This window comes from Cydia pomonella, chromosome 15 (genome assembly GCF_033807575.1).
Source record: "Cydia pomonella isolate Wapato2018A chromosome 15, ilCydPomo1, whole genome shotgun sequence".
NCBI lineage: Eukaryota > Metazoa > Arthropoda > Insecta > Lepidoptera > Tortricidae > Cydia > Cydia pomonella.
Window position 1 is genome coordinate 6,995,638 of NC_084717.1, and position 15,696 is coordinate 7,011,333.

A 15,696-nucleotide genomic window follows, 5' to 3' on the forward strand; every position below is an offset into this window, starting at 1 on the left:
ATTTATGATACGGGATCATTTATACCAAACGGCCGCAGAAAAGCATAAATTGCAGCTCGCGATGCATTTGTCGTTCCGGGAATTTATACCCCACTTCTGCAATGGTGTCAAGCATCGTTTTATCTATCTATCATCCCATTCAAGTCGTATTGACCTAGTGCTTCTGACTTCGGGGTCATGTTTCAGTAGTTTATAAACGTTATTTAACGTTTGTATTGTGTACCTATCAATTTGTAGCGTAGTTAGCAAGGAATTTTGGACTTACGTCTCGAGATCACATGATCCTAGGAGCGGCATCGCGGCATTACAATTTTAAGTATGTTATGGTTTTGTTATAAATATATTTCCGCGGTGTGAGTTTACATCTGTTCGTTTCTTGATGCACATTGGATCGTATCTAATAGTCAGCAGTGGCGACGGGTCATCTTTTTCCTCTGACTTGCCGTAGTCAGAACAACTGAGCATTTTATCAAGTTTCGATGAAAATAACTGATATTTTTGCATCACTGGTAGTCAGTAAGTTATGATACTCGTATCAGATTTAGTAAATTCGTTAACGTCTCCGCACATTGCCCAATCACAAAAATTGGGTTCATAAAGTCATGATCGCTGGGCTAATGCGATGGCAGCGGTCGCGTGCTGGCTCCAATTTGTGTCGGCGCCTTATCGGCCCGGCTAATGTTCAGTGTAATGCTACTTCCGACATGAAAACTGTTCTGAACTCATTGTTCTGTACAACGCCTCTTTAAAATATTGTGTGTAACATGGCAGTCGATAGGAAGTCAGTCGTTTCCTTGTGTTGATGTGGGGTCTGCTTAGGTGTGACTATATCTAGGCGCAAAACACTTGCACTTCATTTGTTCGCCTGTTGTCTACAGTCCACCATGGTTTAATTTTTTTGCTTAATTTGTATGTTGGGGGAACCCGGAACCCCGGGAGACTTGACCTGGTGGGAGACTTGAACCATTTGATTAAAAAAAGTGCCTAAATCAAATTATTTATTTTATCAGCACTCAAATATCATCTAACCATATATATGTGGACATGACAAATGCATAAAAAAATACTATTTAAAATTTCTTTATTTACAATAACAATATACATAATGGACGCCTTTGAGGCGTTGTACCAAAGATGCGGCATTTCCTCGTTATATCGCAATAGTGATACGTTGAAGTGATCAATTTATTATTATTTATTTTGACACTTTTCTATATATAATGGTTCAAGTCTCCCACCTGGTCAAGTCTCCCGGACTTTATTTCTTTTGTAATTAGTACCTGACCTGTCTGGCCTAGTGGGTAGTAACCCTGCCTATGAAGCCGACGGTCCCGGGTTCAAATCCTGGTAAGGGCATTTATTCGTGTGATGAGCACGGGTATTTGTTCCTGAGTCATGGGTGTTTTCTATGTATTTAAGTATTTATACATATTTATATATTATACTCGTATATATCGTTGTCTAAGTACCCTCAACACAAGCCTTATTGAATTTACTGTAGGACTTAGTCAATTTGTGTAATAATGTCCTATAATATTTATTTATTTTTTAATATGCCATAGATAATATTTGTATTGTATTATAGGCCTTTAAATTAAATAAACATTTATTGCAGAACTAAATTTCCATACCTTATTAACTGTGCCTGCTCTTCTTGAGCCAACTGGCATTATCAGGGATGATGGCAAGAGGCCTGATGGGGTGTCCTTGGTTCCTTGGAGCTTGGGACGGATGTTAGTGTGGGATGCTACCTGCGTAGACACACTGGCACCGTCCCACCTCCAACGGACTAATGTAAAAGCGGGCGCAGCGGCGGAAAGCGCCGAAATTTTGAAACGTAATAAATATAAGAGCCTCGGTAGAGAGTACCATTTTGTACCATTTGGCGTTGAAACTCTCGGTCCATGGGGTCCCAGCGCGCACAAGTTTTTTGGAGAAATCGCGAAACGTCTGGTTGACGTAACTGGTGACCGAAGAGCTGGCGGCTTCCTCGCACAACGTATCAGTATTGCGATACAACGAGGAAATGCCGCCAGCATCCTTGGTACAATGCCTCAAGGGCCTATTTTAGATATAAGCTAGTTATAGTAATCATCTGTATATATCCATTATGTATATTGTTATTGTCAATAAATATTTTTCAATATTATTGAAAAAAAAAATAACTGAAATAAAATTAAGTGTAACAAATTAGAATTATATACAAAAATATATTATTCATTTCATTCATATTCATATTTTATGTGTATAATTTTAATATGCTTTCTGAGACTGGCCTCTTTGATTTTTTTTACTTAGTCTCAACGAAATTCTCTGTAAAAATGACTAAAGTAAGACTGTATATGTGAACCTAAATAAACAATCAGTACTGAACAGTAGATTACATTAACGGTTTTCTGTTTGCGTAGCGGCACGCCTTTGTAGCTCCGAATCGTACTCGATGTTTTCATCGATTTCCATCAGAGTGAGTAACGGTGCGACATTACAAAAGCGTAATATAGTCGAAATTGCAGGCCCGGAGTTTGATTTAGTGCCGGAAAGATAAATTCACAACAAAATACCCGTATTCCCCGTCACGGCAAGCAGGTGCACGGATCAGCATTTGTCCCGTCAACAAACATAACAAAAGCTATTATTACGTTCTCGCAAAGTTTTTCTACCTTCGAGAAGGATCGGGCAGCGCGTCCTGATATATCGCCTATGTGGGGCACGCAAGAAAACAGTTTTTCATTGATTCAGTGCCGCATCTGGCGACAAAACGCCTCAGGCTTTCCGTTCTGATGACTTGACTTGACATTTTTATTGCGTACCATATTTTCCCGGCCTCTAAGGCGTTCGCTTTCTTGAGGCGCGGTAAAATATGGTTTAACTTCAAGGACACGGGAAATGAAATAATCTGTTTACAGTAAACAATAAAGAGGTCAAACATTGTTGTAATTGGCAATATGGTTTCACAGTTCATTTAACGAACAATGCCTAACTAAATTTCAATTGTGCATTCGCTTTGTTAGGCTACGTTACTTAATTGCGTTGCATTTATGGACATAGTTCTAAAATGGATGTACATAATAGTTAGGGATTATTACCTTTCTAATTGGTTACCTGTTTGCGATTGGATACCAGTTGATCGAGTTCTATTTTCTAAGGAGATTGTAACAAATTATTATGTTTCAAACATAAAACTATGAAAATAATCAGATGCCTGTAAAGTAAATCGGATAAGACGACATCACTTTTTCTCCCGAATGATGATCCATCTACTAATTTAAACTTCTTGTTCGTCTCCAAAAAGCAAAATTTTAGTCCACAACTGTCAGACAACATTACGGGCACTCTTAAAACAAAACACAATTTGTCATGATTGATCAAAGAAGTTGGGCAAAACAAAAAGGGCCCAGTAACAAAGGCCGTCTTTTGTCAAAGAATTTTTGGTAAACATATTGACAGCTCTCAGAAAGTGTGAGACTGCCCTTTAGTCGTGACGGGGGTATATTTGTTCTCGAATGTCAAAGTTATTGAATTTCCTCTAGGTGAGTTTGAGTTTATACTATCCGGTTCGGACAAAAACTAAATATATGAAACTAGACTAATACATACAAGCTTTTTAAATTACCATTTGGCTAAAAATATGATTACTTAATTAATTTTATTGGCATACAGATTTTTAAATTGGTATTTTCTTCTTCACTGCACTGGCCTACACATTGTTGGAATTACGAGTTCACATTGTATTTCCAATGTTCGAGAGAGAAAATCTGAACGAGATTTCGAAAAAGACATAACTGAAGCCACGGCCCATTTATTTTATTAGTCTGTAAACAAATGGGTGTTTCTCGGAAGCTATTAATATTTTAGCTCGCGAAGTTAAAAAGCGAATCGTATTAAGACATATTTTTTCGAACTCGGTTTGAGGCATAAACAGGGTTGTAAATATTCATGAAGAGTAAGCCCTCTTGTCATAGGGCCCGAGCTTGATGGATGGACTCGTACTGTACCGCTTGCTTTGCTTTCGCATGATGAATATGGTACTTACATCGACTTACTGGACATAATATTGTGTTTCGTGGGCAAAGGGTTGACAGTAATCAAGGTACAAACATTTTTTCAATTTACCATGGAGCTTTTGAAATAAATACAAATATCTCTTACAGTATTTATAACGGTACTCTTTACTAAAATAGCCGATACAAAATTAAAGCTTTTATTTAACTTGCCCTGTTAGTATGCATGTTTGTTACTTAGTAGTCAAATGTTGGATCCCGATTTCCAATTGAGCTGAAATTTTCCATACATATGTAAATCGGATAATAATGCAATATTATGATGACATGGAGCTGATCTGATGATGGAGACAGGAGGTGACAGGAAAACAACGCAAAAAATATGTTTGCAGTTGTTAGAATAATCGCGATAAAGATTAGTTACCTGTAAAAATAAAAGTACAGTCAGTTACAAAAGCTTGTACCATAAATGAAAATTTTGGCAAAAAGCTATTATTTGAATTTATCTCGTGAGAGCTGTGTCAAAAAGATGTTAGGCGCTTGGCGTCGCTCTATCGACTATTCCATCCTAATACGCCGCAAAACAGATAAACACAAAAAGTTCCTCAATGTTATCGGGTGCTGAGATTTCCGTCACAGTACATACATCTTTAGACAGTAACTCAACTTAGACAATTTAGGATCAATTTAGTCTGACAATTTTTTACTCTATTCACCTATTCACAGTGTTGTTAGTAAGAATTTGTAAGCCTTGTTATATGGAAGTGATTTAATAATTGTCAATAAAAAGTGTTGCTGATATCAGACCTTAAGTATTAACATATTTTTGAGCCATGATTAGTGTCTGATAGACTCGTTGGAGGTTACGTAACGAGTTCCTGTCAAAAAAAAAACAGATTCTTACTACCTTATATTTTGGATTTATTATTGCATGTATTGCATGTGCTCACTGTGGTTGCTGATTCATCCCATAATGCTTAGAACAAGTAAGAAAAGAAAGCATGCCCACTTGACTTACTGTTTTAAGCTAACTGTGTCAGATTTCCGCAAAGATTTCCCGCCACCGGTGCGGAAGCCGCTCCGAGTCCTACTTTTGATACTGACGTATCGTGTATATGTTCCTTTGCAAAATGCAAAATGTTTAACGTCAAATCGAATTCCGAATGTAGATTCTGGGAAAATCCCTTGATGCTACATATCCAGCAGTAAACTGCAGGTAAAATTTAAAAGGTCTCACTGGGCAAATGCATACTTAATGTTAGGTGGACTTTCAGTCCATCGAAGCCACTTTTGCGATTTGAATAGGGTACATTTACCCTAGCTGGTTTTATCTGCTACTTACTTAGTATTACTTACAGAGCACTGTACACTGCAGTGTGACATATGTTTTAGCAACAAAAAAAACTTTGGCACTATAATCTGTATTTATTTAAACTATTATACGGTAAAGGAGAGGAGGAGAGAAAAAGGCGAACTTAATGCCAGAAGGCATTCTCTACCAGTTAACCCTTGGGCCAAACAGAGAGCCTACATTTTATAAGCCTACTTTCTTTTCATATAGGTAGGTACTAACTTGATGTGGTCATTTTCAGTTAAACATTATACGAATTCACTCAAAACAAAAAAAAAAAAAAACAGAAAATTTTTACTATATTAAATCGACCTAGCCCCACGGTAAGCTCAATTAAGCTTGTGTTGTGGGTACTAGACGACAATATATACAAAAGGTATAGATAAATACTTATATACATAAAAAACATCCATAACTCAGGAACAAATATCTGAGATGAACACACAAATGCCCTTACCAGGATTTGAACCCGGGGCCTCCTGCTTCGTAGGCAAGGTCACTACCGACTAGGCTAGAAGGCCGTTAAATTACACAATTACAATGTTTAAACATTCATAGCTTGAGTAAAGTTAATATAAGATTTCAATAATATTTTATGCAAATCCCCAACACAGACATCCGCCTCGTGCAGCAGCCAAAGGCTTACTGATTGATTTCTGCCACAGCTGCGGTTCCCAAGACTTTTAAGCCTCATTTAAATATGCAAATCCTAAGGGCTGGCACTAATTTGCAGCTTGTCTTTACTGCAACTTTGATTGTGTACGTTAACACTTTGAAATTGGGTAACAAATTTGTTAAGTGATTAGCAAAGCGTTTAGCTATTTGCATTTTTCATTACCCTCCTGGGATCCAAAAGGAATGGTATTGATTTTGAGTTTAGAACCTTCTAATACTTGAGGAATTTTTAAAATAAATTATATTAACACATATTGTAAACCCCCTATGATGCATAAATTACGTCTATCAAAAAGATAAAATATTTTGTTAAAACCCACTTACTATCAGTGAAAATGTTGCTGTTGCGTTGTCCTAATACTCGTAATAACATCGAATACAATTTGGAAACGACATTCAAATTTCGAAAATCTATAAATAACAAAGGAAATAGATTAATATTTTAATATCAGTCGAGTTGGCGTTTGATTCGAAATGAAATTTTAATTGGAAACATTATTGGCAAATCTCGCCTGTTACTGGATATCGAATCAATTAGTGTACTTATAATAAAATAAGCGAGCGATCATATTTCGGAGACGCTACTTGGGGGCCTACCCAAGATGACGATCGTTTGCAGTTAACGAATCGCTGAGATAAACGTAAAATAATTTATCGAATTAATTAAAAATTAATGATCGTGTTTCGTTTCGTTTTCTGTAAACGATTGTCATCTTGACTAGGCCCCCTGATATCCGCGATAGGGCAACGATACCGTAATGCTGGTTGTAACATGCGATTCCTCAGCACATCACTCGTGTTATCCTATTATGAAACGCATTTAGTTCATTACATAAACCCACTATCGTATTTTAATTTCTTTAATTATGTATCAGTCACATACACTACATACTATTAAAATAGTATATACAAAGTTTTGCATAAGCAGCAATGTTGTTATAGATTACCTATATTGTCGTAGTAGTTTTAAGCAAAATATGCCTTAAGTACATTTTCAAATGAAAGTAATACAAATAGAGTAAACTATAACTAATGGCCCAATTCGAACTTTAAGATACGTCATAAATCTCCTAAAGATACGATATAGATATGCATATCCATGTCAGTATCAAAAGTGATGTTTTTGTTTGGTGAAACTTCACTTTGCACACACATATCTAATCCATATCGTATCTTTAGCAAATGTTTGACGTATCTTAAAGTTCGAATCAGGTCGTAAGCACCAAGCGTCACGGCGGTCGCATATCCTTCAGATAAGCAGAAACGGGTCACAAGTGTAGATATATATAAGCGTCAATAATAAAGCTAACACGACGAGTAAAGAATGGGTGCACCTCGAGGAGTGATCCATTCGGAAGATTTATGATGAAGTCCTAACTTGCGAATGTCCCACCCGCTGAGAGCCCGCTGTGCCTGTATAACTTCGCGATTTTGTTTATGAATCAAATGTAGATTTTAGCGTTTTCTTGCTAATTTTAGGGATATGCGAATGTCATTTTTTAAATGAATAAGTTTTAGTAAATGATTTAAGTATACTTGTAGAAAAATAGCGCAAGCATTTTTTTGGCATGTAGTTTTAAAAAGTCTTAATTAATAAAATTTATTTTAATTTGTTACAGGTAAAACATACTTAATGAAACAAAGGAAACTTAACACACATTTGGTGAGTTGTAAAATCGAATGATTGAGAATTTGTCAATTGTCATCAATCAAGCTTTAAAAAAAAAAACAATTCTGTACTGTCCTCCTAGGAGTTTTCCGGTTACCTTCAATAAAGCCCCTGCTTTTGGACTCAAGAGTCCCCGGCAAGCTCGTCCGAATTTCACCTTCCCATACAAACGGAGTTTCGTTCTAATTTTAAAGCTACGTGTTGAATTGTAATGAAACGTTGCACATATAGTGACATGAGGTATATCTAGTCCTGTAATTAGTTTATATAGCTCCACTTTATTAAACAAACAAAATAGAGCCAAAACAATTTTTGTAGTAAATATTTATATTCTGTATTTATTTAGCTATGGTATCTGAAGCTACATAAACTAATCACAGAAATAGATATACCTTATCTTATCCTTTTGTAAGTACAAAATTTCAGAGCAATCTAGCTAGTCGTTTTAAAATGAGAGCGTAACTAAGTTTGTATGGAGAACCGAGCTTGCTGGGGACCGTTAACAATTTTTATTTTAATGATATTAATCTGTGCGTCACTCTTGCACCAATAAATGAGCTCGATTGAGTTGAATTTTTTTGTGTATTAAATCAATACCTATCAAAACGTTAAAATTCAGAGCTTTAATCAAACAAAGGTACCTAATCTACTCCTGATATAGTCATACAATTGACATAATTAATAACAATATTGAAGGAAGTACGAAACTATAGTAAACAGAACATTTTAAACACAAATATTGGGTAATCCGGACGCCAACATTACTTTTAATTCTACCTTAAACCGTTTCCTCGCTCTGCGTGGCGCAGTTTAATTAAAAAGCTAATTTTGATTATAATTAAGCACTTTAAGTTTGTTAGGTAAGTTTAATCAAGTCTAGAGCGCCTAAATATTTATATAAACAATGTGTGAGGCACTTGAGAATTAATTAAAATATCCCTTATTATCTATATGTAAATACCCGCAAAATGATAAATAGGCATTTTATACAACTAGGAAACAAAGCAAATTATTTTAATTTGTGTATTTCAGTAGTCAAATTACCATATATATATTACTATAAGTATGTCAATCAGACTAGGGCAATATATTTTTCTGCCCTCCGGGCAGAAAACGTCAACTTTGCTCCCGCTGCGCTAAACGAAGTTGCCGCTTTCCGCCTCCGTCGAGCAGAAAAAATAATATGCGCACCACTGGAGGAATCGTAGGACAATTTTACACGCGGCACGCAATGTCCTACTTTTCCTCCCATGAGACAAATATAACAATTTCATACCACCTATTCGGAATAGGGCTTTTTCGTCCCTGTTAAGAGGGACTGAAGTGGCAGTTTTGTTCCCTATTAGGAGGGAAAAAAGTGACACTTTTTTGTTCTGGGGTATTTTATTGCCAGTATAAAATATTAACTATTACGAGTATTACCATTTCTTTAAAATCGATTACGTGCATACTATTGTTTTTAGCTTAAATTAACTTTGAAACATACTTATACCATCAAAAACATAACCTGTAAAAAAAAAACAAGTCTCGCAACTCAGTTCTTCTACCGTAAAAAGTAGTGAGTAAACAATCTAATACAATATAATATTTATGTATTACTTGTGAGATACATTGTGTTTTCATACGATAACCAAGTCATTCTGTTTATTTAAAACATAGATGTTGTTAGGTTAGCTAATTACGTAATCACTTAAGACAGAAGGTACCTTAAGTAGGGATAATTTTTTCAATTAAATTATAAATTTCCGGTACTACTTTTTACGGTAGAAGAACTGACTTGCGAAACTTGGTTCTTTTACAAGTTATGTTTTTGATGGCATCTCATTTATTATTGTAGATAGTCCTACTTTCTTCTTTTCGGGTACCTTATACTTCTTGAATTTCATTATATTATTCATAAACAGGTACACTGATTCATTTACTGCAAATGTAACTTTGTAATCCTATACATATTTATAAAAATAAAAATAAAATAAATAAAGTTTTATTTTCAGGCATCACGTACCTTAGTACACCTATATCACACAAAAGAGAATTGCTTAAAACTAAAATAAAAGTAAAACAAGTAAAATAATAAATTATTACTATTTTTTGTTCCCGTTTTCATGCACTGAGAGCCAGTGCCTAAATATATGGGATTACAAAGTTATTTATTTGATGTATCTAGAAAACTGGACCGAAATTACATAATACTTGAGTTCTCCCTTCATCTATACTCTAAACGCTAATGTATTCTAAATTTGAAGATTCTATGTCTGCTAGAAGAGCCTTAGAGTTTTGATGATTGGTTAGTCAGTGAGTGACAAAATTAAGAAACTATGACTAGTTATAATTCTTAAACTACTGGTTCAAATATAATGAAATTTGAAATATAGTGGGTTTATACAATGCCTGCCTGGTGACTAAAACTTAAGGCTTCTAATTTTATCGAAAACGAAATCAAAGGAAGATCGGAAATGGCCTGAACTGCTTCGAGAAAAGGATGGTACGGCCGCGCCGCTTTTTTGCTTGACTTGGCGGGGGCACTGCCATGCCCCCCGATTGGTAGCAAAATTATTCCCATTTTTTTTTTCAAATTTGTAATTATTGTAAGAGTTAGGAACATTTAAGTTTTGTACGGAGTTTGTTATCCGCTCCAAATTCTTAAAATAATGAAAAAACAGAGGGAAATTGGGACTATATATGTTTGTCTGGAGAAGCGGTCATTCCCTTTCTCTCAACACTTTAATCCCTCACTTCACTCAGGTACACCCACGCCATAAATGTTATTTTTCTCCCTTGTGACCCAAACTACTACCTATTTCAACACACCAGCTCGTAAAGGCTCTCTTTATGATTCAGAAACTGATGAGAAAGTTGCATTTTGTCCACAAGTTTTGACACGTTTTGATAAATATTTCGGCACGCGTGAAACAAACTCAATATAGCTCAAAAATGATTGAAATAATGTTGTTTTTTTTTAATAAGTATTTTGAGCCTGTAATTATGTATGCACAATTATCAAAGAGACCGACAATAGGCACAACCATTTCGCAATAACGCTGCTGTTTGCTTTGTTAGGTCAATCGCGTGTTGTAACCCATCTTTCAAAAAGCAAATTTGGTTTGAAACCGTCACTCACCGAACACGCGCTACCTAAAATTCGATTTCTGTTTGCCATGTGGACCAACGCGTGTTAACATAGGCTGGCACTACGAACGGTACCGCCATGCGGGCCCAGATAAACTTTGAAATGGTCTTAGAGCCATCAAAATTGAAAACTAACCTTATTGTCCTAGTGTCAAAGTGCATATTCGCATGCGTTCGCACCCGGGATGTAACTATGCCTGAATAATCATTCATGTAAATGGCATGACTCGGACCGACGTTACATTTTACCCTCGATACTAAGTCGGGACTCGGGGCGAATGGTTTAGCCGAATCCTGAATGGATAATGTGTTTTAAAATACATATTTCGAATGCGGGTGGACTGATAAGTATTGTTTGAGGGAGCTTATCTTATTGCTTATTGAACCACAAAGACAACGGATATTTGTTGTTTTCAACGTCACTCTTATTTCGATAAGGAAGTGTATAGAAATATTTTATTTTTTTGTCTTTGCCGGTTGTGTTTCTGCTTTGTTTTACATAAGCTGTAACATTGAAAAAAAAAGAATATATAACGTTGCCATGACATCACGTCATAGTTATTTATTTAACTAAACATATACATCAAAGACTACTAAAACATAACACTTTATTTTTGCGAAAAAGAATGCGTTAGAGGTTAGGTATATCGAGTTTAATGGACGTTATCGAATTAATGTAATAAATCGTTATTTTTTACTTATTAATATGTAGACAGACCATGGCTTTTTACTTAAATATGTTAACAATGGTGGTATATATCTGACACAATTCACTTCGAATGAAGAATTTATGGTTAGTCAGCTATTTTATCCCTTTTTAGGGTTCCGTAGACAACTAGGAACCATTGTAGTTTAACCATGTCGGTCGGTCATGTCCATCCGAGGCTTTGCTTTGTGATCGTTAGTGCTAGAAAGCTACAATGTCGCATAGATATACAGGGCGACATCGGAGACGTGATCAGAAGTGGTCCGACATAAATGAATTAAGTGAGATTTCAACAACATAGGCGTTAATACTGCATCAGTATTTAGACTTAATCTTGCAAAATTAAAAAAAATCGTGTAAACAATGTAGTTACCCTACCACCCAAAAAGATATGTAAAGATAAACTTGTCTCACATGCCTCAAGTGTTCAAAGCGCCGGTGCTAGTCTAGCGGTAAGAGCGTGAAAGTCGCACAAATCCGGAGGTCGCGGCTTCAAACCCCGGGTCGTACAAATAAGGTTTTCGGATTTTATGTACGAAATATCATTTGATATTTGGACCATTTTTTATTTTATTTGTCGATTTCATTGAAAGAAAAAAGTATATCTCCACGATCACGAAAATATCTTAAAGGAGAGCTTGATGAAGACATTCAATTAAAACTAAAGCAAACAAGATCAGTTAAGCCATTTTTGAGTTAATGCAAAAAGTCTGCCCTCCTTATTAAAAGACGTACCAAACGCTGCGAAGGTACTCCTTTTTGCTTATTATGTGCATAATACTTACTAATAGCCCCCGTTCAAGGCAGCCTATTGTGACGGACGAGTAACTACGGAACCTTATACTGAACATGGCTCGACGTGCTCTTAACCGGTTTTTACAAAATAGGCCACATGGGCTGCATGCCACGATCTAGCATTAATTAAGTAAATTAAAGCAATATAGAGGACATGTAATCATTGTTGAATAAATCGAAATCCATTTTAATATAATGGAAGTAATTCTATATTAATGTATGTCCTCGTTAAAATTGTAATTGTAAAGTAAATAAAATAAACATGTCATATTATTTGCACACTAAATGATATTTCGCACGCTGTCATTGCGGAAATCAAATATTTCAGATTTAAATAATCAGTCTTCATTTTCCTTTATTAAACAAAATGTAGCTCAGGTAAACAGTGAATATGAGACGTACGTATTTGAAACTTAAAATGTCATGTCAATTTGATTTTAATATCATTACACTGGCCTTTACCTATTCTAATTCTCCCTTGAACTTCCATTATGGAGATTAATTTGGATCACCTTTCCACATCCTCATTATATGAGGAACCAAGTGAGATGGCACGTTTGATATAAAATACATATGCGGATTTACTAAAAAAAAACTAATTAACAATTTGAGATTAAGAATATCCGAATATCTCATTAAGCTATCTTTCTAATCTCAAACTTGATGATGAGACATAAAAATAATTACTCGATTTTAATGCATACCTAATTAGATGTCCTTGATTGAAAGAAGCAAACCTAGGGAATAATACTGTAATAAGTTTTCTAATTTAGTACCCAATTATTGGTTATCTCATAACAACATCATTAACGAATAGCATAAAAACTATCAACACGTTTATCTAATCAGTTACACTTCACTGCGTTCGACAGGCAGCTTTCGAGGTCACAGTTTGTTTATACATAAACATTCGGAGCTCGATCAGTCTGCATTGCGCCGTCCCCGACGATGGACTTCAAGAATAAGGTCGTCGTGATTACTGGCGCGAGCTCCGGCATCGGTGCAGCTGCCGCCTTCCTGTTCGCCAAACAATCTGCCACCCTCGTCCTCGTGGCAAGAAACGAGCAACTACTCAACGACGTAGCGGCAAAATGCGAATCCGAAAATGGAATCAAACCGTTGATTATTCGAGCGGAATTAAGCAGCGATGACGATGTCAAAAATATAGTGACAAAGACTATTGAAACGTTTGAGAAAATTGACGTGCTGGTGAATAATGCTGCAGTAGGAATGCGCGGCAGCATTCGTGATGGAGTCGAGCCTTATGACACCGTCATGGCTGTGAACGTCAGATCGGTATATTTATTGACCAGTCTTGCTACACCTCATCTAGTGAAGTCCAAAGGCTGTATTGTGAACGTGTCGAGCGTTGCTGCTTTCAAGCCTATCAAAGATGCTGATTATTTGCCTTACTGCATTTCAAAAGCTGCTCTTGATCAGCTGACGAGGTGTGTGGCTTTGGAGCTTGCCCGTGATGGAGTTAGAGTATGTTCTGTGAATCCTGGAGGTACGAGGACTTCGTTTGCACAGAACGCCGGATTCAGCAAAGAAGAAGTGGAACAACTGTACGCGACTCGTGATAAGAGCTACCCGCTAGGTAAAATGGCAGAGCCAGGGGAGGTGGCTGACCTGATTTTGTATCTAGCCAGCGATCGCGCGCGCAGCATCACCGGCACAGTTTACGTAATAGATAATGGTGAAACACTAATGTGATAGCTGGTTTCGTGATAATTTTTATATATTCATTTAAACTATTCTTACAGGTAAAAATGTGGAACTGTTTTAGTTCATCTGAGTGATATTAACATTTAAAATATAATTTTCAAATATTGTTAATAATTTATAATCTGTTTACGGTAAAATATATTATAAAATTTTGAGTTTGTCACAATTATTATAAAATTATGTATGTAAATTTATATCAAGTATCGTTATATGAAAATAAAATAAAATCCTACGTATCGAGCGTTAATCTACTGCTATTTTTTAATAATTTTATTCATTTATTTTAATTAAAAGGTCTGCCAACAGTGGTTACAGTGATACATTGTTAGGTATAGGTAGAATCGATAGGTATCTTAAGCTTATTGCACAGCTAGGCAAACACCACTTGTGTAAACTAAGAGTAAAGAGGGAAGAATAGCTTTGCGATCCTAATCGAACGTATGTACGTACATTTTTGATAAAATTTCCATTTCTGCACTAAACTAGCACTAACAACAGTTTCCACTAATTAAATCTTAACTAATCACTTTGATTTTCATGTAGATCGCTTCAGCATAATATATTCTAAATCTATAGGTACGGCCAGGTTTTAATCACATTCTATACTTTTTTTTATAAAAACTATGTAATTTTTTTAGTGGAAACAAAATGGAAATTTCATCAAAAATGTACGTAAATTCGGATAGGATCACAAAGCTATTCGAAAGAAACTTTAAAACTAAACCTTAAGAAATTAAGTAGTTAGCAAACAAAAATAATAATAAAAAATATAGTATATACAAAAGCCAGACAGAACACAGCAGTACAACTCGGAGTGCATTAATTATAATTACTATGCCCAACACACAGGTAGAGGTTTAGTGAATTAGCTCCGAACAAACTTAGGACACAACTTCAGACATAAATACTATTCTCTGCAAAAGCTAGACGGTAAGAACCTTACAAGAATGAACGCGTGTAAGGCAGGAAATAAAGCCCAACATAAATAGGCCAACAACTAACACTGCCTTGATAATTTAGTCCGTGTTGCTGGTGCCGTTAGTTTTAATTTCGTGTGGCGGACGGAGGTGGTACGTAAAGCTAAACGTACGGTGTCGGTGGACGCAAATGAGGAGTAACACGGGCTGCAGGAACGAGCGCCGCGATAACTCGTGTTGTATCACGATGTATCACTTTAATAAAACACGTACCCACGTTTCAATTTCACGTTTTGGGCCATATTTTTGTTACCTAGTTTCTCGTATATTTTGTATACAAAGAAAGAGTGAAACGACGCATGTTTGTGTATCAGGTATATTCCTAAATAGGTATAAATGTTTGACGTTAGTAGACATTTTATGAATAAAAATTTAATATTGTTTACATACTATAGATTTTTGAGTAAGACATATTACATATTAAAGACATGTAAGAATACTAGAATAAGGCACGATGGGGTTGGCATAATCATGTAACTGTTGAAGTCCCTAAACAATAAATAGACAAAAGTACATGATGTTTTTTTTTACATATTCACCAAGAAATCAAGCAAGTTATTGATAATTAAGCTGGTTATTTTTTAATGTTCGCATGCTTGCTACGCTTTCTAAGCCTCATTCTTCAACTTAACGAAAAAAATCTAGGCCGCCAGCATTGTCGCGATAGG

At 35.7% G+C, this 15,696-nt stretch overlaps 2 protein-coding genes across 2 annotated transcripts in view; both read left to right on the forward strand.

The window, feature by feature from the left end:
* Positions 1-15,696, forward strand: part of LOC133525690 (semaphorin-2A) — a 458,429-nt gene that overhangs the window by 41,788 nt on the left and 400,945 nt on the right. The window lies entirely within an intron of this gene.
* Positions 13,223-15,541, forward strand: LOC133525673 (meso-2,3-butanediol dehydrogenase-like). The gene has a single exon (XM_061862009.1). The coding sequence runs from the start codon at positions 13,275-13,277 to the stop codon at positions 14,037-14,039; it is 765 nt and encodes a 254-aa protein (XP_061717993.1). The 5' UTR covers positions 13,223-13,274; the 3' UTR covers positions 14,040-15,541.

What these genes read in the sequence shown, in the direction of transcription:
- LOC133525673 (XM_061862009.1), top strand. Translation starts at nt 13,275, where the DNA reads ATGGACTTCAAGAATAAGGTCGTCGTGATTACTGGCGCGAGCTCCGGC.